At 46.1% G+C, this 27,545-nt stretch overlaps 1 protein-coding gene across 1 annotated transcript; it reads right to left on the bottom strand.

Annotated features, from left to right (window-relative positions):
- Nucleotides 1-637: 637 nt before the first annotated feature.
- On the bottom strand, nt 638-27,124 carry LOC119391675 (signal peptide peptidase-like 2B). Its single transcript, XM_049415366.1, has 11 exons — nt 27,110-27,124; nt 26,914-27,062; nt 20,278-20,441; nt 14,859-14,955; nt 13,768-13,966; nt 12,655-12,729; nt 7,242-7,398; nt 6,677-6,754; nt 5,602-5,756; nt 2,155-2,344; nt 638-1,002 (listed from the first exon to the last, which is right to left on the bottom strand). Exons 1-11 carry the CDS (start codon nt 27,122-27,124, stop codon nt 704-706), a joined length of 1,578 nt encoding a protein of 525 aa, XP_049271323.1. The 3' UTR covers nt 638-703.
- Between the last annotated feature and the right edge of the window lie 421 nt (nt 27,125-27,545).

Below are 27,545 nucleotides of genomic sequence, written 5' to 3'. Positions count from 1 at the left end.
AGTGATGGTCGCGTGCTGCCCCACCGACGACTTTTCCGAGTGTTTTTTCTGGCTCTTCAATGTTTCGGTGGTTTGGGCATCCCGCTTACACGGCGCCAGTGCACGATCTAAGTACACTGGTGCCGCTTCGCCATCCGGTTGGCGGCACTGTTGCAGTATTAGCTCTGCTCCGCACTGTATGCGTAGTTTCACCTCAGCGTTGCTACCGCACCAGCCGTGCTCACACGATCTCGCCAGCTGTGCTCACTGGTGCCCGTGGCACTGAAAACAAAAACAAACATTACGTGTCAGTGGACATAGCGTGGACATAGCGTAAACCCGCTGTGGTGGTCTAGTGGCCTTGGTGCTCGGCTGCTGACCTGGAGGTCGCGGAATCGAATCCCGGCCTTGGAGGCTGCATTTTGATGGAGGCTAAATGCTAGAGGCCCGTGCACTTAGATGTAGGTGTACGTTAACGAATAGGACATTTCCGGAACCCTCCACTGTGGTGTCCCTCATAATGATATCGCGGTTTGGGCGTAAAACTACAGCAATTATTGCTATGGACAGAGACTCCCCTCAAATGCAGTGTGTAAAAAGCCTTAGCTTCTGTTTGGTACCAATAATATGAGGCGGAGTAGAAATTATAGAATTATATATTTCGTTGGGGCTGCCGAACCCGGTCGATGACGGCCTCTCGTGCCCCAGCTGCGCAGTCAGCCCCCTAGGCGGGTGGGAACGGGCTCGCAGTAGCCTTCGGTGGCAGGTCGTCCACTTCGACCGTCTTGCCGCCCTGGGCGCAGAAGAACGGCTCCTCCCAATGAAGAGCTGCTGTGGTGGGCGAACGCTTGCGGACGCCGGCGACGTCTTCGACCCCGCTTGGTGGAGGACTGGCTGGCAGCGCGCTGGGGGACGGCATGATCAGGCGCTCGACGGCAACGAGCAGTTCGGCATCATGGGCCGCGTCGTCGCCTTCGGCCGCCACGACTTCCTTGACGCTCTCGCGGGGGCTTTTCGCTGCGCCTGTCATCAAGAGCACAGCTTAGTTCACTTGACTTTCCTCCGGCATGCCTTCACTGGTCCACTCCTTGTTACCTGCTCAGCAATGAACAGCGTGTTCTTGAAAGGTGTCCTCTAGAGCCTGTCTGCCTGCCTCTACGTGTGTGTCGTGTTGCTTATATGTGCCGAGTTAATACACGCTACGAATATGGATGACCAACTCCATGTCTATCTCCATGTAAGGCTGCACCGTGCAGTAATTCGAGTAGTATTCTGCTTATATTCATGTTAAGGCGACGGTTTTATAGTTTGTTCGTTTGTGCTACCTGTTTTTAAGCAGCGGGATAAAAAGACTATTCGCCTAGTCTTTTAGCCGCTTTTCTGTCTCCCAAATTTGTTGACATAGTTTACTGTTGAAACCGATTTCTTCTGGTGTAAATGACTCGACGAGTTCAATAGGGGTGTTGTCTGGCCTAATCGTTTTACGGTTAGGCAGTTGTGCTTTAGCCCACCTTAATTTACATTCTTAAACTGTTGGCTTTTGGGCACATTCGAGGTCTACGCAAGGCTCTTTCTCAGTTTTACGATTTGCTAAGCAGATTTTCAATGTATTTCTTCTATCTTCTATTTATATGAGTTGCCATTGTTGCATGCTTTCCCTTCGCGTTCTATGTTAGTGATAATTTCGAGTTCTTGGTTAGAGAAACTTGTGGATTATTTTACTTTGTTGAAAAGGCCCCTGGTTCTTCATTTCGAATTTCTCCCCTCATTTAATTATACGCTTTAGCTTTAAGTACTGCGTCTCTCGTCTTCAGCGTATCCGTGAAAAGAGTGAGCCGTACACTTCAACGTTGAGAATAAACCATGTTTTTTTTTTTTAACTTGACCCGCTTCGCGTAACACTGAACCTTGCGAGGTACTATATTTTTAAATATTTATCAGCGATTAGTTCTTACATCGGTATTTCGGAATCTGCTTTATGGGGATCTGCTTGATAGGAAGGCGATGACAAAGGATAAACGCTTCGAGCACTGAAATCGATATTACTAGGACAACTTGATAGACTGCGAGTTTCGCACCGCGTAGCACCGCGTCGCCTGAAACTTCCATGATATCTTGCCTTACGATAGTTGAATGAAGGAATGCGTAAGCTAGGTTCACGCTCTGCAGTCTTACTTTCAGAGGTACGTCGCGACCTTTTCCTACGACGGGATTTCTTGCGGCGCCCTCCCGTCGTATCAGTGGGTTCTTCGGGGATGAGTTCTTCATTCTCCGACTGGTTGGGAGTCTTGTCACGGTCATTCTTCGGAGGAGAACGTTTGTCGTCTGCAGCCTCCGCTGTCGACGCCGGAGGTGCGGTGGGAAGCTGCGTGAAGAACACGAACCATAAGAGGCAACTCGATGTTGAATCTACAGTATCCACCCATCTATCTATCTATCTATCTATCTATCTATCTATCTATCTATCTATCTATCTATCTATCTATCTATCTATCTATCTATCTATCTATCTATCTATCTATCTATCTATCTATCTATCTATCTATCTATCTATCTATCTATCTATCTATCTATCTATCTATCTATCTATCTATCTATCTATCTATCTATCTATCTATCTATCTATCTATCTATCTATCTATCTATCTATCTATCTATCTATCTATCTATCTATCTATCTATCTATCTATCTATCTATCTATCTATCTATCTATCTATCTATCTATCTGAGTACCTCACTGGCCCCTAGAGATGCATAGGGTGAGGGGAGCAGAAAGTACATTGCATAATATATAGGATGCATAAAAGGATTCATAAATAGCCTCGGAACGAACAAATTTCTATGTTACCAAACGATAGAGATCTTTGAGGAAAAAAACCGGGGAAAAGAAATTAGCAGATTAGCAAAAAATAGCATCAAAGTAAATAACTAGAGAAATAATTCACGAAACGTTTCAATACGTAAACTCCGTTTCTGAACTGGCGACCACCACCGTAATACGTGAATGTTAAGGATTCGTGCAAGTTTTCTCTTCAATGACTTGTACAGCGCAAGAAATTTTCGGTGATACGCGCTTAGATTCTTACGTATAAAGAAGACAAGTGTAGGCACATAAACAGGAGTCCGTCTATGTGCGCGCTCCTTTCCGCGCTCGTGCGCGGCCCGCCAGAAGGCGTTCATCCAGAACACGAGGGATGGGATGCGGGCTTACACATCTTCAGTATAGGTTCCCCTGTAGCCCAAATAGAAGATAGGACAAATGTGTGCCTGCCTTTTTCCCATCTTTTATTTGTACTACAAGGAAGCCTACTGAAGACTGGCCGGAACACTGAGTGGTCCAGAAATTACATGGAGCCAAAAAAAGGAACATACACCACGCGAGGAATTATGTATAAGATATTGTGCTCAGTCACAGTAAATAAATAAATAAATAAATAAATAAATAAATAAATAAATAAATAAATAAATAAATAAATAAAGAATATATGTATAAGTGAAACTTTTTGTTTTTAGCCGTGGGACACAGGACGAGTGCTCGTCCAGTAGTGCATTTCATTCTCTTTGAGTGCCCGTATGCTATTTTCGCGCAGTTTTTTTTTTTTCTTTCAAGTATGTATTTTCAGTGGTTGCTTGCTGTCTGCTACCTTTTTCCTACCTACGGTCATCATGGCTGTAGGTATGAAAAGCGTAAATCACGTGGATTTTATTTTATTTCACTAAATACGAGCACAAATTGCGCAGAATATCGCACCCTACTCATTTTCAGAACTTATCTGTTACTTGAATAATAAATATATATGTGGGGGCACAATAAGTAGAAATAGTGGTGCACCAGAAAAAAATTACGACAAAAAAAATCCACATCACAGATGCTGACACAGGGTACCGCTCCTTTGTCCTCACATTGGACAGAATTAAAAGTTCTAATTCGGCAAGGCTCACCGATACTGCCGATACTCCAATAGGATTCCACACCAGTAAGGTCCCTATATTTATAAAGGTAGCGACAACTACACGCGCGCCCTCTCGAGGGGTCCAAGGAGCAGCGATAGCAGACGCGCCGCTCGCTCCCGTGCATATTGAGGGCGCCTGAAACCGAACTCGGTGCTCGCTTGAACCGCTAAATTATTAATATTTGTGGCTTAAGTTGCTCATCAGTTATCAACTACAGGGACAATAACTTTAACGAGCACCGGAGCACGTTGAATATTGAAATAAAACGCGTGTGTTTCCGAAGCATATTCCGAGCGGGTTCCCCACAGCAGCAGTAACATAGGGCATTTATTTTTCTTCTTTGCATATTTTGAAATTCAGCACAACTTGACGAACAGGTGGTGTTTGGGTGAGTTAAAAGTGCTTGTTTTCTATAGATAGAGGGACTTTACACACCAGGGACTCTTTACGCCCTCTATCGAGTACATGTCGTAACGCCGCCCCTCATGCACCTCATGCAGCGATTTTCGCCGTTAGGTGGCAGCAACTGCATATACGCTACCTTTATTGGTGTCGTGAAATGACAAACAGATGCACTATTTTTACATAACCGCGAAAGAATGTTACCCCGAAGGGAACTACACAGAAGGCATCTCCAGATCATAGAGTACACAAAAGGATTAACATTTCTTATGCGAAATTTGATTCGACGGAAATGAATTTGTTTCAAGGAAGCCCTCGCAATATTCTGCAAAGCGTCAGGAAGATACGAAGATTCGCAGGAGACAATACTGAAAACAAGAAATAAGAAAGCCTAAAATCTAAGCTATACGAGACACGTGACGCTGTATGCTAGCCTCCAATGCTCTTAGATGGCGTCACGATGCTAATGTTCAGCTGAATAGTTTACGGGCTTGCACATTGTTTCCTCGACTCTAGGTCACAGGCTCCACTCAGACCGCGGAAGCCGATACGGCTCGTTGACGCGGTATCAGGTAAAAATTATTCCGATGTGCACCACAGCGTGTCGCATAATAAGATCAAGGTTGTTGCATGTAAAGCTCAGAACTTGCTGTCTTTTTCCTGCTCAATGCAGGGTTGCTTATGATGACTGGGGAGATTGAACGCTTTATGGAAACGTGGCGATTAAGGAAACGCTGAACAGTGAAGGAGCTAGGCGCTCCGTAGACGTTTGCGAAATTTATGATCAAACCAGAATTTTTCCTCAATTAAGGGATTTTTCTTTGTACAACAACGGACGAAAATAACGAAAAAAATAATGCCTTCTTATCATATCTGTATGTTTACTGTGATGTCTGCTTGGTTTATTTACTATCACTACTTCGGTTATCTCAAGTGTCGGGTAAATGCCCATAAATTTTTTGGTACAAGTGGTACAGGTGTTGGGTACGGTCGGGTGGAAGGTATTCCAGAAGGAGGAACATTGCGTATCCACCTAAGCCATGTTTGTCGCAAGTAACCTTCCCTGGCTTTTTAAAAAAATTTTGCTCTTACTACTTCAGTTTCTTTAATTTTTGTTCATTTAATCCACATAAGTAGGTTGAATTGCGCTATACACTCCACGCGGCACAAACAATGTCAAAACACACGGTACACAGACTGCGACGATGAAGGCAGCAGCTGGAATCGCATAATCAGTTATGCGTTCAGCTTGCGTACGCACTCACCCGTAGCCCGTTCCATATGGCGAACAGGTGCCCCTTGTACCAGGCGGTGACAACGGTGGGCACGAGCGTGCACGGAACCAGGTAAAGCAACGCTGGCTGGGCCATGTGCATGAGGTGCAGCGCCAGAAATGTCACGATCATGCCCACACCGTACGCTGCAAGAAGACACCGGACACGTCTTGCAATGTGTCTATTCCTCGCGCGTTTTAGCATGTTGAAAAATGTGGAACGCGGTAGACCTCACACGTGTCATTCCGCACTGGGCGTCACGGGCAGTTCACTTAGCGTTTGAACCAAAAGTTGAAGTATCCGTGTAATCACGTATTGGACAGAGGAACCAATAGACAAAGTGACAATCAACATCCTTTCGGGATAGCTAGCGAAGCGAAGGGCAGGAATAAAAAGATGCGTTCTTGCGCCGGAATAAAAAGCAACGATTTTAAGCAAAGAAGCGACAAAGATTTATCTTTTCGCTCCCTTTTATAATCAAAACGCTGCTTAATTGCAGTGGCACTTCCACGTGATTGCCTTCTGCACTCCACTGAATTTTCAACGACTGTACATCGCGTATTAAGATATAAGGCACAAAGCGTTGTTTCATATTTGTTAGATGCTTTATTGTGCCTCGGGGACAAGTATATTGCGGCGAGCACACGAAATACGGCAACGGCTGCATGGACTGGCTGCAAAAATCAATGCGCTGCGTGTCTTTGTTGGCTGATAACCGCAACCATGTCTGTTACTACGGCATAGCATTTGTTAAAGGCATATATCTTGATGATCAACGAAAATAGCGCGAAAACACGTAGGACGAGATGAAGAAACCTACAGCACAAGCGCATATATCTTGAAAGTACCTTGTTTTTCTTTGTTTCTTAGCAGTCCTACAGCAAGCGGATATCGCTGAAAATGTATCACTTTCCCTGCACTTACTGCAAATGTATAACCTTCTTGGATTTTATGAGGCCGAAATTTGCGTTTACGTTTGCAATCTGATCTGCTGATCAATGTACTGTCAAACTGAAGCATACGTAATCGCAGAACACGTGGGGTTGTACACCGCACTTTCACTTACCGAAGCATGAAATGTAGAAGTACAACCGTCTTCCGAGGGAAAGAAGGTCGAACGCGTGGCAGTAAGAGAGTAGAAGCCCTGCGTATAGAAACAGTATAACTTAAATTAACAGCCTCAAATGAGATCCGAACGGATTGCAAACTTTTAAAAATGATTGTTACAGATACCGGACAATGTTATTGACGTCATTTGTAGCTATAGCTGTGCGATGCTTGCGTAATTGCTTGGAGTAGCATGCGACACACACACATCACTGTGTGACACTCAACTACGGTATCCTCGAATTTCGGTATAGTGCCCGTATTCAAGTACGCGTTCACGCGTTCACAAAGACATCAGATTCAGCTGAGAGGACAGGTGCGAATGAAAGTCGTGGCCATCGTGGCCGGAACGTGTGAGCATGTTCATATAGCATATATAATTTTCGTTTTTCTGTGATAGCAAGCTTAATGCCCCTCCTTGCTTTCGATTGAACAGAAATCAAAAGAGAACCGCACACCTAATTTATGAGCGCATAGCTAGGCGCGTGAAACGCTGTTATCGAGTGTTGACGGGCGATGCTCACCGGGCGCCAGGATATCTCCCAGGCCGAGCATGGAGTATTTGCGCGGGAAACAGGTGTGATATTTGCCCTTGACGAGCCTCGGGAAGCGCACCACCATGGGGAGCGACTCCTGGAGGTTGCCGCCCTTCGCCACTTCAACCATTACGCTCTCGCGGTTCTGGGAGGGTTAAATATGCAAAGCAGATTCGTTTCGTAAATAGGTCAACGTAATTGCATACAACTACAAAGACATATTTTGCGAACTGGTGCACACAGCCAGAAGCGGCTTACCAACTTGCAACACTCAGATAATAATAATAATAATAATAATAATAATAATAATAATAATAATAATAATAATAATAATAATAATAATAATAATAATAATAATAATAATAATAATAATATCTGGGGTCTAACGTCCCAAAACAACCATATATTTATGAGAGGCGCCGTAGTGGAGGGCTCCCGAAATTTCGACCACCTCATCACAGACCCTTTGGCTCCTACGAGGCGAGGGTCTAGTGTTAGTGTGGATACTACGCCAGATCTCACCTTCACCAAGAACATTAAGGATGCAAAACGGCTCAACACGCTACAAGATCTAGGCAGCGATCACAGTATCCTCGAAATCACTGTAAAAGCAGGGCCACGCAAGTCTAAGGGCAAGCAGCTCAAAATTGTAGACTGGGACAAACTCAGACAAATTCGCAAGGAAAAGGATAATACTATCTCAGATATAGGGGACTGGAGCACGCAGCTTAAACAGGATGTTAACTTAGCAACACAAGTCATCCCCCAGGAAGCGCAAATGGAACAGGTAGACAGTAAACTTTTACATATGTGGGAAGGAAAACAAGGTCTCCTGAGAAGATGGAAAACCCAGAGACACAACAGGATGCTCCGACGAAGGCTAGCTCGGCTTAACAGAGACATAGAAACATACGCACAACAGCTCTGCAAACAACAATGGGAGGAAACATGCACCTCTAAGGATAAACAGTTAGGGCTATCCAGAACTTGGAACCTTCTGAGGTACCTTTTGAGTCCCGAGGACACTAAAGCCACGTATAGACAAAACATAAACAAAATATTACACGCATATGAAAACACCGAAGAAGATTTTATTGATGAGGTAGCCGCACGGTATTTATCTCGGGATAAGCCAGCAATACACCCACATTACACAGGCACCAAAAACGCACAACTAGACGCAGAGATCAGTGAAGCGGAGCTGAGAGCAGCTTTACAAAAGGTTAATACCAATTCAGCTCCAGGTCTTGACGGTATAACAAACAAGATGAACAGAAATCTCGATGATGCTTCTCTAGAACAACTTACCAAGTACATTAACGACTGCTGCTATTCAGGCATAATACCACAACAATGGAAAACGGCTCAGATAATTCTAATACCTAAACCAGGCAAGCGGCTACAGTTGGAGAACTTGAGACCCATCTCGCTCACTTCCTGCCTGTGAAAACTTATGGAACACGTTGTCCTAACAAGACTAACAAACTATCTCGAGGACAACGACGTTCTTCTGCCGAACATGTTGGGCTTCCGGAGAAAGTTGTCGACACAGGATGCAATGCTCCAACTTAAACATGAAATCATAGATAACACAAGTCGAAACACCAAAGCTATTCTAGGATTAGACCTAAAGAAAGCTTTTGACAGTGTTACGCACGAAACAATATTAAACAGAATAACAGAGCTAGGCCTAGGCCAGCGAGTATACACCTATATTCGAGACTTCCTAACTAACCGAAAAGCACGAATTAAGATAGGAGACATTGTGCCCGAGGAACTACAGCTCGGAAACGCCCCAAGGGTCAGTAATCTCTCCGATGCTGTTTAATCTTGCTCTGATTGGCTTACCAGCAAAGCTACAGGAAATCGATGACCTCCATCATACCACCTATGCTGACGATATTACCTTATGGGTGAGCGATGGCAGTGATAGACAAGTTGAAAATACATTACAACGTGCGATAGAAACAGTCAAACAATACTTATCAGGAACCGGGCTGGCGTGTGCGGCAGACAAATCTGAGCTCCTCATTTATAAACCATCACGACGTGGCCGAAAACCACGCAATTACGAGGAAAAGAACAACCTGGAAATTCACCTCGCTACGGCGGATGGTAAACCTATACCCAAGGTGGACAGGATCAGAGTGTTTGGACTCATTATTGAAAGTAACGGCCATAATGGAGAGACTTACCATACGCAAATTAGACGATGTAACGTCTCAAATCATGCGGCTACTTAAACGCACCGCCAACAAATATAGCGGGATGAAAGAAGGCAATTTGCTTAGACTAGTCCAAACATTTGTAATAAGCAGAATAGTTTACGTGGCATCATACTTACGATGGCACTCATCAGAAAGATACAAATTAGATTGTTCAATCAGGAAAATATACAAGCAAGCAATTGGACTCTCCATCACCACTAGCAACGATAGTCTACTGCAGCTAGGTCTTCACAATACACTGGATGAGCTAATCGAGGCACAGCGCATCGTACAATACGAACGCCTATCCAAAACTAAAACAGGCAGGCAAATATTGGATCGGCTAAGTATTACTTACCACACACCCAACATGGCGTCAAAGTAGATATGCCTAGGCATATTAGAGGCGTGATAACCGTGCGTCCTATACCCAAGAATATGCATCCCGCCCACCATCAGGGCAGACAGGAAAGCAGAGCACGTGATATACAAAAGAAATTTGGTCACAGCATCGACACCGTATTCGTAGATGCAGCTAGATACAGACACAAGCGCGCCTACACAGCCGTGGTGATAAATTATGAGGAAAAATGTTTGACGAGTGCTACCGTCAGTACGCCACACGTAGAAACCGCAGAGCAAATAGCTATCGCATTAGCCATAGCACAAACACAAGCGGACGTGATCGTCAGTGATTCGCAAACGGCGATACGAAACTTTGCAAACGGCCGAATCTCCCCAGAAGCACTTCAAATTCTAAAACTCGGTAATAATCAAGAAAAAAGTGTCCATCTCATATGGACACCCGCTCACACACTATCAGAAGGTAGTAATGAGGCGGCGCACCGCATGGCTCGAGGGCTTACAGACCGAGCATCGATTAGTGCCGTCTCAGGGAATACCGATGAGTGGGAGTGGGAAGATAGAATGACCACATTTCACGAAATTACAGTACACCATAGATTGCAGAGGCGTACATTCTCACCGCCTCACCGGAAATTAAGCAAGAAACAGTCTGTCGAATGGCGGCAGTTACAAACCCGATCCTACCCGAGTCCAGCTATCATGCATGTAATACACCTAGACTTATACACGACAGACAAGTGTAGACATTGTGACTCTAGAGCCACCTTAGAGCACATACTATGGGGATGATATAATAAACAATAGCTGTGATGCAGCCTTAAACAGCGACAGCCTCCGCGCGCGCTGGGAGTCTGCGTTGCTCAGCTCGGACCTGGAGCAACAACTCTGGGCCGTCCAGCGAGCCGAGGAAGCCGCCAAGGGCCAGCAACCCTTGGCCGAAGCCTAGGCGAGATCCAGGCCCATCCCACCAATTCGCAGGGCAATCAATAAAGTTAATTGATCTGTGGTTCGTTAACGTGCACCTAAATCTAAGTACACGGGCCTCAAACATTCTCGCCTCCATCGAAAATGCAGCCGCCGCGGACGAGATACGATCCCACGACCTTCGGTTCAGCAGTCGAGCGCCATAACCACTAGACCACCTTGGCGGGGCGGCAACACTGAGAGAAATAGAGTGAGTTAGTGGCGTAAATCCAGAGAAATCACAAGGGGGACACACATCTTGCTATGGCGGTCATTTTGTTTTTGCAAGTATGGCTTTGTATTTTTATTTATACACGAATTAAAATAGCCCCGCCACGGTGGTCTAGCGGTTATGCCACTGGGCTGCTGAACCGAGGGTCACGGGATCGCATCCCGGCCTCGGCGGCTGCATTTTCTAAGGAGGTGAAAGTGTTTGAGGCCCGTGTACTTGGATTTAGGTGCACGTTAAAGAACCCCAGGTGGTCGAAATTTCCGGAGCCCTACACTACGGCGTCTCTCATAATCATATCGTGGTTTCGGGACGTTAAACCCCAGATATTATTATTATTATTATTATTATTATTATTATTATTATTATTATTATTATTATTATTATTATTATTATTATTAAGAATTAAAATAATGCTTCGAAATAAAATTTAAGAAACGAGCATGGGGTCCCAGCTTGAGTAAGGCATTGTTCGATTCAGTCTTTGAAACGATCGAGCGGTTGTTGCTATTTGTATAGTCTCACACAGCTGAGGTGTATAGAACACAGCTACAAACCGCAAAAATAAACAGCCGTTGAAAAATGTTAAATGCGCTATGGTTAACTGTAAAACAATTCAAATATATCATGTTTGAAATAGAAATCCCAAGGGGGGGGGGGGCACTTGCAAGGTGTGCCCCTCCCAGCCGGAACACAATTGCGGTTAGGACTCCCTGACCCCCCGCCCTCTCCCCCCCCCCCCCCCCGCGCGATTTAGGCCAATCCTGGTGAATTACAATGAGTATTGTTAGCACACTCTTAAAAGAAATGACATCCTTTGCGGTATCTGTATGTAGCACAAGAATAATCGTCATCTGGATTGCTTGCGTTTGCATGCCACTCGGCGCTGGCCATTTTCCTTTCAAGAATGCTATATGACGCTGATAGCGCGCACACCATTCGTGAACCGAAAGTAGCGGGTGCGCGGCGTTAAAGGAAAAAAAAAAAGAAGGCACACAAGTGAGATGACGATTACTTCTGTGGGACAGAAAGATGCCCAGAAGGGGGCCACTCCGCGAGGATTTCTGGTAGAACTGTTAGATTGTGTTCCAGGTTAACGTGAGGGAAACGTTGACAGGGTGAAGGCTTTCTACATTTCACCTTTAGACTCGTATAGCGTTATGGGATATATCTCAAGCCAATTTACACGAACAGAATGGGACACAAGCAATCATACTTTACACCTGAACGTTCCGCAATCAATGCTGGACCTTTTCACACTGGTCATACCAGACAGTGAAACATGTCCAACTGTGCTTCGTCATTAGGTGACAAACAGGGGTTTATCGGCGTTTAAATTCAATGTTCAGCCATGCGGCTGAACCAGATGTGCGCATCCTGCTGTGTGGCATTCGAGTTATGGCTGAAATATTTTCCACGTCATTTGATTATTGAATGAGGCATATAGCCCGTGAATGAAGCATGTAGGACGTAATGAAGTGGTAGTCGTCTGGCGATAAATGCGTGCGTCAGCCTACATTTAGCACCAGATGACTAAGCTGAAAATTTGCCGGAAGGATACACTTTCTACGAATGCTGCTTAAATCTTGCTTAAGGCACAACGGGTTGAGTCGATAGCGCCATTCGCTGCTCTTACCGCGCGAAGGAGAGGAGTGATGAAGACGAAGAACACGTCGTACACTAGCAGCAGGGAGAGAAGCAGGGCCAGCAGCTGAAACGATACCGGCAACAGCAGCACGCACAATCAGTTCCTCTGGAAGGCTTTTGAAATATATCTGTGGAAATATCAGTGGAATACAGATAAAAAAGAGGCGAACAGAGCAGAGAATTACTGCGCCGAACTCGGATTGAGCATTACTGCTTCATGAATAAATACAGCTGCAGGTAATGCGGGATTGGATAATGCAGTAAGACAAACTTGGGCTAGTTGGTCGTACTTCATATTGGAACGGCAGCGCAGCCACGCACGGACAGAAGTGTTTCGTGTGCCTTCTTTCTTCTGTCCGTGTGTGGTTGCGCTGCTGTTCCATTATGAAATTCTATATTGTCTCGAACCTGCATGCAACGGTTATAATATAATAATATCTGGTGTTTAACGTCTCAAAACCACGATATGCTTATGAGAGACGCCGTAGTGGAGGGCTCCGGAGATTTCGATCATCTGGGGGTTCTTTAACGTGCACCTAAACGTAAGTACACGGGCCTCAAACATTTTCGCCTCCATCGAAAATGCAGCCGCCACAGCCAGTATTCGATCCCGCGATCTTCGGGTCAGCAGTCGAGCGCCATAACCACTAGACCACCGTGGCGGGGCTGCATGCAACAGTTGCCCACAGGCAACGGTGTATAGGGGATGACTCAGGGTTAATTTAGATGACTGGACATTACTAGATTACTTGTCACTAAGCACTGATTAAAAGGATGCGTTGTAGTCAGTGTCACAGAAAGTGGACAACGTCACCCTTCATAAGTGTAGACTCTTATTTTAGTCGCATGCAAGCTGTCAGCGCATTATATTACAGGTAGCTTTATATTAGCGTGCGCAAAGTTCTGCGTTGGCGTTTGTTGCCGCTGCGCATGCGTTATACGCTAGGGTTCTCACGGTAGAAAATAGCGTACGTATCCAAGCAACCTTGACGCTACGAGCCCTATTCGATAATTGCCTATTTTCACCCAAGCCCTCCCTATAGTGACGTTCTTTATCGCTGAATGGAAACCCGCATTGCCAAGTCGCAACGGGTATGCGCACCTTGAGGTTTGGCAGATGTATAGACTTGAGCATGTTGATGCAGAAGGCAATGCCAAGCATATCTTGCAGGGCCCACCCTACGGTGTCGTTGTTGCGCAGTATTAACCAGGCCAGCGCCACGCCGAACGAGACGACGAACAGCGCCACCTCTCGCCACTCCATGGGCGTCTGGCAGCAAAACGCCAGCTGCTTGGGCACCCTGCAATACCCATGTCAAGGTTTCAATAGGCAGGGTGTCCCGTCAACATTGGATATTGCGCCCTTTAAAGGCGCGAGCAACGGGTGACGCTCTTGTTTCTTCCACGCACTTCCGGTCGAGCTCTTCCGGTTTTCCGAATATTCAAAAAAATTGTTCTAAAAAATAGATATCGGTGGCCCTGGTTCCAGTTGGTACATATAATATCGGGGCACAGCTTTACTTAAGATAAGGACCACTTGATTGTCAGGATAGTTAATGAAAATTTGAGTTAAATGAAAGATTGTGAACACCCTAGATTGTTGCGACACCTGGCGGAGAAGATCTCAAGCACGCGCTCCTTTCCAAGTGGCCTCCGGGATCCGCTTCGGTAGCGCGCGAAGCACAAAGATAACCCAAGTAATGAAGACATCTGGGCACACGAACGCCTACGTGCGATTGCCACTATCAGACACCTAAGACAAAGGTTAGGGTCGCCTCTAGATTTCCTATACTTTCATGCGTTGATTTATTCTCAGATGTTTAATAGTTGTCGCGTTTACTTGAAGCCAGCCGGCAGTGTCCTGTTAGTTCCGACTAGTTATCTGCAACAAACTGTTCTCAGTGCAGGGCATCGTAATTGAGCGAGCAGTACGAAGCAGTGGTACTTCAAGCGACAAGGACCGCACACAGTTCGCGGCCGCGAATTAGTGCTGCGCGTCGTTTCTAACTTACAACTTTCAACTTCGTGACAAAAGGAACGGAAACCACAAGCACCATTAAAATTCTCCTCTAGAGGTAACTTCTACGACAATTGTTCGCAGCCATGTTAACAAAGTTCACTGCCTGTCGGTTAGAGCTGTAGGTGTCTCCTGTAAAAATTGTGCTGGGATTTGGTGCAGACTTAATTTCATACTTTGACGTCCAAAGGTTGATCCGGTTGACGAGCGGCTCCAAGCAAGACAGGAGGGCTGCTGCTGATGCTAGGGCGAACATTATGACGATCAGGTGAACTGAAATAAAAAGAAAAGAAAAACGGAAAGCTAAATGTTAGGCACCAGAAGGTTGAAACAGATTGTTCCAGCAATGTGAAAATGCTACATTCGACTTAGAACAAAGCTGCCTGACACTTCACGTAACATAAATGTGTCCAAGTCGCACATTCTAAAATGCACGGAATAGAATGCTGTACACGCATGATTCTTCGAATCTGGCTGAAGCGTTTCAAAAGCATAAACAACAGCAACACTTCGCATCAGGCACTTACAGTACGTCTCAAGTTAAGAAAGTAGAAAAATGTCTATTGTTTCAAGTTTCAAGTTAATTTCGCATTTTCCTTTTTTTTACAGCAAAAACAAAAAACAAACAAACAATAAAAGGCAAGGGCAAGGAACAAAAAGCTGCACAACAGCAGCTTGACGGGGTTCCTCCCCTCTTGGTTTGACAACCACAATACAGCATATATAAATATAAAAAAAATATAATACATATTCTACACACTTCTGTACTCACATCTACGGATATAAATCTGTACATATTCCAGTATATACATGTACACATTAATATCCACATCTATTCACATACAACATTTGCACATACTTATATCCGTACATTTGCATCTGCATATATAGAGACGTAAATATTGCCACGTGCGTTCCTTTATTACTTTTGCTGTATTCGGTTTTCGGCCACAAAGACTGTCAGCAACGCCCAGCGCGAACCGCGCCTCATTGTTCCAGAGCCTTCGCGATCATTGTAGATCGTTTTGTTAAGATTGCGCGCAAGACGCGCACACTCGCGCTTATTCTAGAATTTGCACGACAGCCAGCGATAACGCTGGAATATTCGACGGCACATGCTTAAATGCCGACGCGCTTCAGCGCTGGTCAGTTGATCGACGGACGACGCCCTGTTCGCCGCTATCATTGTACAGCGTGTATTGCTGTAGTTCTAGTTCTCAGTTTCTCGGCCACAAGTTCGGCCAATAAACAGTTTCATCCTGCAAACGCCGGCTGCTGTCTTCGTCGACGTCACGACCACGTGACATCTGGTGGAGGTGCTGCTGCTTCCATGATCCGGACGCCCCCGCGAAGCGCTGACCCAAGCCCAAGCCGCGAGGAGGACGACGGCAAAGAAAACCCGGATCGTCGAACTAGCCGCCGGCAGCAAGGACTAAAGCCAGAGTACGGACCTCTTCCCGGCAACGCCAGGCAACCTAACGCCGTGACCTCGACTGTAACGATGACCGACCCAGTAGCTCCAACATCGATCCGGCTGCATCAGCCCCGGGAGCCGCCAACCTTCCACGGGTCGTCGGTCGAAGATCCAGAGAGCTGGCTGGAAAGGTACGACCGGGTCGCCGTTTTCAACAATTGGACAAGTGAAGACAAACTACGGCACGTGTATTTCGCGCTAGAAGACACCGCCAACAAGACCAGCGGGCTTTCTTCAGCCGATCGAGCCACCTCGGCGACCGTTCCAGCAGATCGGGATGGACCTCCTGGGACCGTTCCCAACGTCGACTAGTGGTAATAAGTGGATCATCGTAGCTACCGACTACCTGACCCGTTACGCCGAAACAAGGGCCCTACCTAGAGGCAGTGCCGCCGAGGTAGCGAAGTTCTTCGTTGAAGACATCGTTCTGCGTCATGGCGCCCCAGAGGTCCTGATCACCGACAGAGGTACGGCGTTTACTGCGGAACTAACTCAGGCGATCTTGAGGCACAGCCAGACAAGCCACCGCCGGACCACTGCCTACCACCCTCAGACCAATGGCCTCACCGAGCGCCTAAATAAGACCATCGCCGACATGCTGGCCATGTATGTCGACGTTGAGCACAAGACGTGGGACGCCGTGCTTCCGTACGTGACCTTCGCTTACAACACGGCCGTCCAAGAAACGACGCAGATGACGCCGTACAAGTTGGTCTACGGAAGAAGCCCGGCAACGACGCTCGATGCCATGCTACCCAACGTCACCGACGAAGAAAATCTCGACGCCGCCGCTTACTTACAGCGCGCCGAAGAAGCACGACAGCTCGCCCGCCTACGGATCAAGAACCAGCAGATGACTGACAGCCGCCGCTACAACCTTCGACGACGCCACATGGAATACAAACCCGGTGACCGTGTAGGGTATGGACGCCAATACGCCGACGGGGACTCAGTGAGAAGCTTCTTCGACGATACTTCGGACCGTACAGGGTACTTCGACGCCTCGGCGCACTCGACTACGAGGTTGTCCCTGACGGCATTACGAACTCTCAGCGGCGCCGTGCACGACCTGAAGTCGTCCATGTCGTGCGCCTCAAACCATATTACGCGCGTTAGCAAATCTGAGGACTGTCATTTTGCTTGATTATTGTGCTTTCTTGTGCTTATTGTTTATTGTACTTTGTTGCTTTATTCTTGTTATTTATTGTTGCATGCATCGGCCTGTTCTGTTTTAAGCATCGGGACGATGCTTTTTCAGAGGGGGGCATTGCCACGTGCGTTCCTTTATTACTTTTGCTGTATTCGGTTTTCGGCCACAAAGACTGTCAGCAACGCTCAGCGCGAACCGCGCCTCATTGTTCCAGAGCCTTCGCGATCATTGTAGATCGTTTTGTTAAGATTGCGCGCAAGACGCGCACACTCGCGCTTATTCTAGAATTTGCACGACAGCCAGCGATAACGCTGGAATATTCGACGGCACATGCTTAAATGCCGACGCGCTTCAGCGCTGGTCAGTTGATCGACGGACGACGCCCTGTTCGCCGCTATCATTGTACAGCGTGTATTGCTGTAGTTCTAGTTCTCAGTTTCTCGGCCACAAGTTCGGCCAAATAAACAGTTTCATCCTGCAAACGCCGGCTGCTGTCTTCGTCGACGTCACGACCACGTGACAATATATAAAAAATACAGTTATGTCAACGCATAAAACTTTATCGATGCAGATAATCATAACGAGCAGATACATAAATTATGCTAAGTATTCTCTTATTACCAAATATTGGCATTGTTCAGCTGAACACAAATTAAAAAAAACACAGCTAAGAAAAAAATAAAGTAAGGAGTACGAACGGCGGAGACAAAAAGATAGGAAAAGGTAGGAAACATGACTGCACGTGCGAACGGCACACATGGTTTATAAAAATGCACCTTTATTTATTAAATTCGATTTCAACATCTTTTTGTAATAGTGCTCAACTCAGTATGGGAAGCATATAAAACATTTAATGCCCTAGGCACTTGGTACTGCAATCGGTTTAAGCCGTAAATAGCTCTTGAGAAAGGTAAAACCAACTTGTTTCGTTTTCGAAATTCATAGAATACTTCCTTTGATTCAACTAGGATGCACATGTTTATGAAAGTCGCATTGTTACACCGGAAATATTTTTTTGACACATTGCGGTGCTAATCAACTTGGTAGTTCTCGCCCTATACACACCAGCCCATTTTTACATGGTCATGGTACGCTCTGGGGGGATTAGCCTAGATAGACGAGCACGGGCACAGGGTTTAGTGGTAGACTGGCCACACTGATTATACATAATTATGAAAAGACGCTGCAAAATAAGACAAAAGCACTGAGAACACGCGCTTGTGTTCGTGTGTTCTCAGTAGACACTTATAGTTTAGCGTTAGCGGGATAGCGGGTGTTTAGCGAATAGCGTTACCGTGCCGATAACGTTTGTTGCAGACAGAGCGTTTTAGTATAGCGGGATAGCGTTTACGCTGTGGCGGTGGCGCCACCTAGTGGAGGGTGAACGCGTGAAAAAAAGGGAAGAGAAATAAAACCGAGAATTCTCGCCTGTATCCCCGCACGCCACAATATTACTACTTTTTTAGTAGCAGTAAACGTAATTAAATATGAACCATGCACCAAGAGCGAAAATTTTTGTCGCAGATTTGTTTACACCGATCTTCTAGTTAGGCATAGGAACGTTCAAAATGGGAAGCGATCTGAAAAACTACGCTAAATTATCCGTAATACTTTGTCGTCGAAGCTACTTGAAGGCAAGCGAAGCCATTTTACACAGTTGTTTGCTACGAAAGAAGTGGATCGGTCCACATCAGCGCTAAATTCATTTCGAAGCGGGCGTCCGAAACCGCCGCCATGTTTTACGTACACTACGTTAACAAACCACGCAAACACGGTAACGCTAACTCTGAAAAATAGCGTCCGTACGGCAAACGCTACGGGTACGTTTAGCATTCTGCGCATGCGCATTTCGTTCCCGCTATTCCGCTAAACCCGCTGAACTATAACTGTCTAGTATTTTCGCTTTATTTCGTGGCGCAGTTTCCTAATGATGGATCCATAGAACTCGCTCAATTGTGAGTCCTACTTAATGAATTATTTCCTTGCACCAGACTGCGGAACATTGCCTTGTTGTCGGCACATATCAGGCATATACTCTTCGCGGTTAAGGTTATCTATGCGATTTTTTTTTCTTTTTTTCCAAGTCCATAGCTTTGTAATGCGCTGCCAGGTAGACCAAGGGCCGAATAAAAACGAAACACAACACTGGGTGATGCGCAAACTAACAGCTTACATCATTTCGAACATGGACAGAATTATGTATACAGGTTCAAAAAAGGAGGAGCACGTGATTAGCAAGTCCCTATTAGCACAACCTTCCTAGCAAGTCCATGAATTCTGAACTGGACAATGTAGACATACAAACTGCCGGCTGCTCATGAGCTACCTATTGAATTTCAATCTTAAAGGACACTAAAGAGCAAAACGATTTTTCTCGCATTAGTAAAGTAGTCTTCCACGATACCAAAAACACTACGCTTGCTGCGAGAAGACGCTTAATAAACGAGAAAACGCGCAAAAAGAAAATACAGGTGGCGACGTTACCGTGGAATTGTCGCACCATTGCCGTGACGTCACATATTTTTGACGGCACCTGCTTGGGCTTACGTAGTTCCTAGTCGGTTAAATCGAAGTACATTGTCCTCTGAGGGGGCCAGAGACTTGACATAACGAGTTTGTGGAAACATCGTCGAGCCAGTGGCGCCAAAATACGCTAAATGCTCTTTGAAATCTTGTACGTCACGAATTACAAAGTTCGGCGCGAAATTTAAAAATGAAACTTTGAACTTGGTTTTCTCCTCTAATAATAAACATATATGGTGGTGAAATAAACTACACAAGAGTTCTCCGAGCACACTTTATCAATCTAAACCAATTAATTGTTTCTCTTTAGTGTCCCTTTAATGTTGAGGAGTCTAGCATGCTGAATGCATCTATACCGCAACACACGCTCGCGTAGCAAAGTGGGTTTCATGAGTGCGGAGGGAATGCACTCGATGTAAAGATCCAAGAGTGAATCGTTCTGTCTCACCTAGGTACCGGTAGAAGTAATAGAGCACGAGCAGCATGACGCTCATGTGGATGACGAACATGATGACCAGCTTGGGGGAGAGTGGCACCGTGAACTCCTCCTCCAGCTCAACCATGCTCTCCGTGAAGTCCCGGTCGGGGGGAATGTGCACCAGGGACGATGCGCTGTTGCGTAAGGTGAACGAGGTGCGCATGCGTGTAGCGTGAGAATAATACAAGGCGTCGCAGCTATCACGTAGCTCGATTGAAAAAAAGAGGAGGAATGTCGTTACGCGCAGCACACCTGTTGCATATTGTTCCCAGTATACTGTAGTATCCACTACTATATTTTTTCGTTAATGAGGCTTAGTTAATTAGCCCTAATTATGTTTCTAGCTCGACAAGTACTCGCCTAATCATTAAAATGTCAATGAGAGATATGTAGACATGCGCAAATGGCATCTAACAGGCGCTATTTTGAGCAACGTACTAATTACGTGTTCATTTCTACCGGCTGATAAAGAAAGCCTACGAAATATGAATAATAACACGTGACTACGCTCCCACCCGCAAAAGGTGGGAGCGTAGTCTCGACTTGCTACCCCACAGTGAGCCTGTTTCGGGGCGCTCCTTCCTGATGCGCGCTGCAGTGCAGTTACGAGTCAATTTTCAGTTTTCGCGGGCTTTATTTATTAGCCAAGAAAAGCGAGCAGGCTGTTAGTACGTTGTTGAAAATAGCGCAGTTAGGTGTCATTTGAACATGGCTACACATGCCTGATTGACATTTTAAGGATTAGGTGGGAATTGGTAGAGTTAGGAACATAATTAGGACTAATGAACTAAACCTCAATATTGAAAATATTAGTACAGTAAAACCTCGGTGATACGAATCTCGCGGGGTTACCAAAAATATTCGTATCACCCGAAATTCATATCACCAGAAAACATGGAAAATTAGTATGCGACAAAAGAAAGTTGGCATACGTTTTGATTCAGTGTTTCTCAGGGCCGCAGCGATGTCATGAGCAGCTCTGAATGATTGCCAGTAAAGTTTTTAGACGTCAACGATTATACTTGTACTCAGAAATATACGGTGCACGCGCGCGTGCGTAATTAATGAAGCAGATGTGTTGTGCCCCATGACCGCTAGTAGCCCCTTCCTAATCTTACTACGCTTTTCTGCATGACACCAAAGCTACTGCGGCTAAAGTGATTTAAGAAGCGCTTTGCACACGATAGATAGAGGCCAAGCTCCTTCGCGAAGACCGTCCGCTTCGTCTTACGGGGTCTTCGTCCACCTTAATGGGACTTCATGACGGACCCGCAGCCCAAGTTTCAGTCATGTTTCATAGAATGTCTGATCGCGGGGACATGGCTTGCATCGACGTGGCAGGCACGTGTTAACACAGTACTAGGACGCTGCTGCCTCTAGCACAGGAGCACGCGTCAACGCTTCGGGGAAAAAAAAAAGCGCAACGTCAATGTCATCTGTAACCTAAACGCGAAGGCGCCTAAAGACCTCCAAGATTCGCGCGCAGTATCTCGGAGGCAACGACGCACCGTTGATGGTCGCGCAGCGCGCATGCCAGCGCCCGCGCGTGACTGCCGCGTCTTCCGCGACAGCGCGGGCAGCACCTGTTCGTACCTGTGCGCTAGCGTACGTTCGTATCAAACACCGCGGGGTGCAAATCGGTTCGCAACAACCGTACTCCAATACATTGCAGGCTAATGGGCATTGGTCGGGACCACAGAAAAATTCGTATCACCCCGAAATTCGTACGAGCCTGATCCATACACCGAGGTTTTACTGTAGTGACTACTACAGTATACTGGGAACAATATGCACTAGGAGTGCTTCGCGTAACAGCAATACTTCTTTGCAGACTAGTTGGTTCATACTTGTAAACTCGACTTGCTGCGCAACAACGTTCTTTTTTTTTTTTTCATCGTGCTGCGTGATAACTGGGATGGCCTGTACATAGGGTCTGCGCTATAGGTATGCGACAAAGTTAACGTCAAAATACCAACTAGCCCGACATAAAGCTCTCGCTGAGATTGCTAATGTTCTAGCCAATAAATGTCGAGCATGTGCACACTTTGCACTGCGCGCTCCTAGGTAAAAATAACATCTAAACATCCATGTGAGTAAAGGAGTGAAGATTAGGTTTTGCTAATTTAATTCTGAATGTCGCAGAGGTAGCTAGCAAAGTCACCATAATTAGTAAAATTGGATGTACCTAAAGAATACGCGCTGTTCTGTTACGCTTGTACACATGATTATGGCAGCCAGTGAAGCGCAAAAACATCTTACGAATGCCTAATGTATGTAGTCAATGTGTATGTTTTCATTCATTGCCTTACGTCCTCTAGTGAGAGATGCGGAAAAGAAAAACAAAAGCGCACTTGTTCGCGTTTCCTTCGGAAGCTTGGTGGTGGCTTTTGACTGCACGCCGGGATTTCTTCTTCGGCTTGGGAACCATGGGCTTGTACCTGCGTTAGCGACGAGACGAGGAAGCGTTAGGCGCCCTTGATTACAACTGAAGTTGATAGCATCAATAGTATTATAGATTTAAGCCTGTGTGTAAACACTGCAGACACAGTTAAGAAAGCTGAGGCGTTATTGTGAGCCCTGCAAGAGTCCCTTCGGTTGATCTACTCCATGTTGAGACTTCCACTTTCTCCTTTTTGAACAGCTTCTTCTGTGTCAACTGGTGGGAGCCTGAAGGACAAAAGTTTGCCACACCTGTAATAATATTCCGCGCTTCTTGTGCCACCTGCGACTGGCTTCCTCCGCCCGAAAGCGTTTTGAACCAATCAGCAGAGCTCATTTATATTAGCGTCAAGTGAAATGAATTGAGAACCTAAAATCTCCATCCATATCATCGCCTTGAAACCTTCAAACATTACGAGGGCATTAAGAGGGGACGGTTTTAGCCTCACGTTCAAGAAATAATTCTGACACACTGCAGCGCAAGAAATAGGACGGAACACAAACGACGACGACGAGCGCAGAGCAACAACTTTCACTGGAAAAGAAATTTCACATGTATCTGTGCTGTCCGATACACACGTCATCAACCAAACATGCGTATAGGTAGGTCATCTCGTTGCCTGTAACTTGTATGGATGGCACGCTTACACACCCCTCCCCCACGATAGGAAATGCCTTCTGCTTCTAAAATTTCTCAAGTGATTCGCGTTTCTCAGTGACAGACATGCTCATGTTTAGGTCGGGTGAGCAGTCCTGACAGGTTATGCAATGGCTAGCCAGGAAACTTTCAAAATATTTTCGTTACGCGCATTTTTCACATTGTTTGCATGCTCTCTTAACCTATCCTTAACGCATCTCCCAGTTTGGGCAGCGTACACTTTTCCGCACTTTAAAGGAATTTTGTACACCATCCTATCCCCGAATTAAACAGAGGGCCGCCTGTGCTTTGTGCCACAGACATGCTGCATCCTTGCCTCCGGGTCGGTCATTCTGCAGAGCTTAGACATTGCATAAGCTGTCAGGATTTCTCAACCGACCTAAACAACACGTCTGCCATTAAGAAGAGCAAAACGCGAATCACTTGAGCAATCGCAGAAGCAGAACGCATTCCCTATCTGAGGGAGGGGTGTGTAAGCGTGTCATCCATACAACTTACATACCGATAAAGACATGGTGTATCTACGCATGTGTAGTTGACGACGTCTGTGTCAGAAAGCACAGATATATGTGCTTTTTTTTGCAGTGAAAGCTGTTGCAAGTCTGCGCTCGTCGTCGTCGTTTGTGTTCCGTCCGTGTGTTTTTTGCGCTGCAGTGTGTCAGAATTATGCAGCCGCAAGCCCAACTCGCGCCTTTATTAAAAAAAATAAATATGAAACAAATGTGGTTTCCCAAGCGCAACCATCAACGCAGTGCAGCATTTCCCAACTTTAGTTCAAGTTATGTAAACCAGGGATCTCAAATTCGCCTCAACTAGCGGGCCGTAGTCACGAAATTTAGCCTCCCGCAAGGACCGGAGCACTGAAGAAAGTTAGAGAAAAAGGGGGGGGGGGGTGTACAGATAGGTGTTTGAACAGCATATCAGCTAACATTGCCATGTGATTTGAAAGATGGCCTTTCCAATATCTCATGCATTGGTAATTTCTGAAGGGGATTTGACGTCAGGTTTCGAGAAACATCGACGCTGATCTCCGGAATGATTGAAATCCAGATCCGGACGCCAATTCTGAAATAAAGAGTGTTTGTTCCAGGTTATGTTTTAGCACATGCTGACCGCATAGGTTGCCTCATGAAAAAAGAAAAAAAAAGCTTGAAGCCAATCATGCATGTGTAGCTCAGGAACATACTTATTAAGAAAATAAAAGAACTATGGGACGAAGACAGTCACGTGCGGGTCGGACTGCTAGTGAAAGGCCCGAGGGCCGCGTGTCTGAGGCCCCTGATGTGAATGATACTCGCGACTGATTTGTGTAGCTGTACGCAGGAGTGGATATTAGTATATTTCGCTCGCACTTAATCATCTTCGCATTCAACGGTGCCGGGTGCTTCTTCCGCAAAAAGTGTACTACGCCCGTCGCAATGAAATATCGCCGAACAGGAAACGTCTGTGAAGCCAGCGACGCATCCTGTCCGACAACGTTTCATCACTTGAAGCCTCTGTATTCTCCTGGACTTGTTCGTACCCGTCTTGTATGTACCCTTCGTGGTGGCGTAGCAGCTATGTTATTGCGCTGGAAAGAGCTCAAGGGAGCGTGTTCGATTGGCGGCCACCGCGGACGCATTTCGGCGGGGTCAAACTGCAATAATGGTTGTGCAGTTAGACGTGAGATTTAGGTAGACGTGAAAAAGGAAATCCGAGCAATAAAAGCTGAACTGAGTTCTCCCATTACGGCGTTTATTAGAGTAATAAGGGGGGTTTGACACGTCAAATCCTAAAACTCGCATTTCTACAAGATACTCGAGGCATTTGCGGCAATAGCGCAATTAGTACAGATTCCTGCACGTGCCGGCAAACTCCAGTAAGAACTTCGTCACGCCGCCTACCAGAGCGGCCCAGTGACATAATAGTGGAACAGGCGTCTCCGATATTGCGGCCCAATTCTTTTTAAGCGGCCTAGCCGTCGTCTCGGTGACCCGGCTTGGTCACGCAATCTCGGGTACAACGAGCAACAAAAGCAACAAAACAAACACTACTTCAATACTGGAAGCACTGAAATACCACAATGTTTTACACCAACGCTAATAGAGTCCAATGATGACTTGGTCGATATCTGGACATAAACGAAAGGGGACGTTCGCCATGTAGACAAAAAATTAGGGGACACTTAAGCTTCGCCTTTAAGAGTTGAACGTGTCAGCGAAATCCGACCCCTAGTGCGCACTTCAACCACTAAGTGCATACTAATTAGTGCGTATTGTTACACACACACACACGCACACAGACAGACACACGCGCGCGCGCGAATGGTACATGTTTTTGATCTAAAGCAAGATTCGCATGGCCTCCAAGATATACGCCGCGCGCTCGCCATTGCAGAGGTCATGAAGAGTCTCACAATGCCTCACAGATTGCAGCACATTATCTAGAGTTTGCTGTTTGCTTGATCAACGCCTCTGCAAGCCGGCGTTAGCTTGATATGTTTTCCGCTAGATGGATATAGTTGTCCATTTTTGTTTGAAAGTTCGTGTGTGTTTTTAGCGGCGATGGCTGCACTATCCCGGCCTTTTTCGACGTAGTTTGATGGCCTCCCAAATGCGCCTACAAATCGCCGAATGGGCTCGTTTTCGTCGTGACACCTGCCGAACAATATGCATTAGGAGACTCCTTCCACTACATGGCATTTATGTAGTGTTTTTTTCCGAAGCAGCTGCAAGTAACATCGTGGCTTTGTGGAAGGACACCTGCTTGCCACGCGAACGGCCCGGGTTCGATCCTCAATGGCACCAAAGATATTATTCGTTATTTTATTTGCTTCTTTCTCGATTTTTCGGTCACGGACGATTTTTCGCTCACAACCAACGGTGCCGACGCCGACGGCGGAATTTCTGCGACACGAGCTCTCTAACGCTATCGCGTTAAAACAGAAGGAGGAGGAAGACGGCCTGTTCACTAGTGGTTCCCCAATTTGCGCGTTCACAATTTAGTTTGGATTGCGTTTTCATAGATCAATGACGCCAAAGCTAGCTGCTGAACTGCCTTCCACGTTTACCTCTATTTCTCAATTTTGCAGCAGATTTCCGAATTTATCATTCCGTAAGAGCATCGCCGCGCCTGTGGCACTTAAAATTTGAGATAGTTGAATTTCGAATAATTGAGCACCCTCTTATGTACTTCCTTTTCGCTCCTTGAACTTAAGGCAAGCCCGAAGTTCAAGCCCTAAGGCTTCACGCTTTCATATTCTGACGTACTAAATGATTAGTATGGTGTCAAAACCAGTGACAAGGCTCACGTTGTTCTCTTTCCAACAAATTCAGGGTAGAAATGGACATGTAGGTGTGTGCATCAGTGCGACTATCGTATCAAGAGAGCTGCTGAGAATTCAAGAAGTCACACGGTCTGCTCTGCATTTGCGTAAGACGACTCGAAGGCAAAAGCCATCGTATTTTTCTTCTCATTCGAAGCCATCGTATTTTTCTTCTCATCTAGCCGTGCCAGCGAGGAGTACTCACTGCGAGAGCTGCACCACGCCGGACCAATAGGCGCCGCCGACCACTGTTCCCATGGCGATCATCCAGATGACGACGAAGCTCCAGTCGAACGAAGTAGGCATCCAGAATAGCTTCGCCACCAGGCTCTGGTTGTGATGGTCGTCGTAACGCTGCGCATGGAAACACGAGAACGTTCAGTGCTCCAACTTGTTAATACTTGCTGCTGGTGCATGCTTACTGGAACACAAGAAGACACGCAGCCACCGAGATGTTACGCGCCTTTTCGTATTCCAGCTTGTTCAGCTAGTGCACACGTTGCACTCATCTCCTATATCTTGCGCGACATGTGACACGCACAGCATTTTTCGACGCCACAGCTCCCTTACAATACACGTGTTTCGGAAGCATAATTTTATATCGCTATACCTATGTCATATAATCTCCGGTGATATTTTTCATGTGAAGCACATTGCATATCGCCCCTTCCATCCATCGCACTTAAATATCTAATGCTTACTGCGACGCGCTGCCATGCTCTCGAAACGTGCACACAACTTTCGGCTCACAACTTTCCACGCGGAACGTTACAGATATATGTAATTGAAACAGAGTATTCTGAGAATGCAAGTAGACCTCGCCATGTGCAGAGTTCT

This window comes from Rhipicephalus sanguineus, chromosome 4, assembly GCF_013339695.2.
Source record: "Rhipicephalus sanguineus isolate Rsan-2018 chromosome 4, BIME_Rsan_1.4, whole genome shotgun sequence".
NCBI lineage: Eukaryota > Metazoa > Arthropoda > Arachnida > Ixodida > Ixodidae > Rhipicephalus > Rhipicephalus sanguineus.
Note: the sequence above shows the minus strand (reverse complement) of the source record. Positions and strands in the feature narration are given on the sequence as shown.

What these genes read in the sequence shown, in the direction of transcription:
- LOC119391675 (XM_049415366.1), bottom strand. An exon ending in GGCGTGGTGCAGCTCTCGCA is followed by an intron (nt 20,442 to 26,913) that starts GTGAGTACTCCT and finishes CTTACGCAACAG; the next exon opens with CGCATCGTCCCTGGTGCACA. An exon ending in TTACTTCTACCGGTACCTAG is followed by an intron (nt 14,956 to 20,277) that starts GTGAGACAGAAC and finishes TTTTTATTTCAG; the next exon opens with TTCACCTGATCGTCATAATG.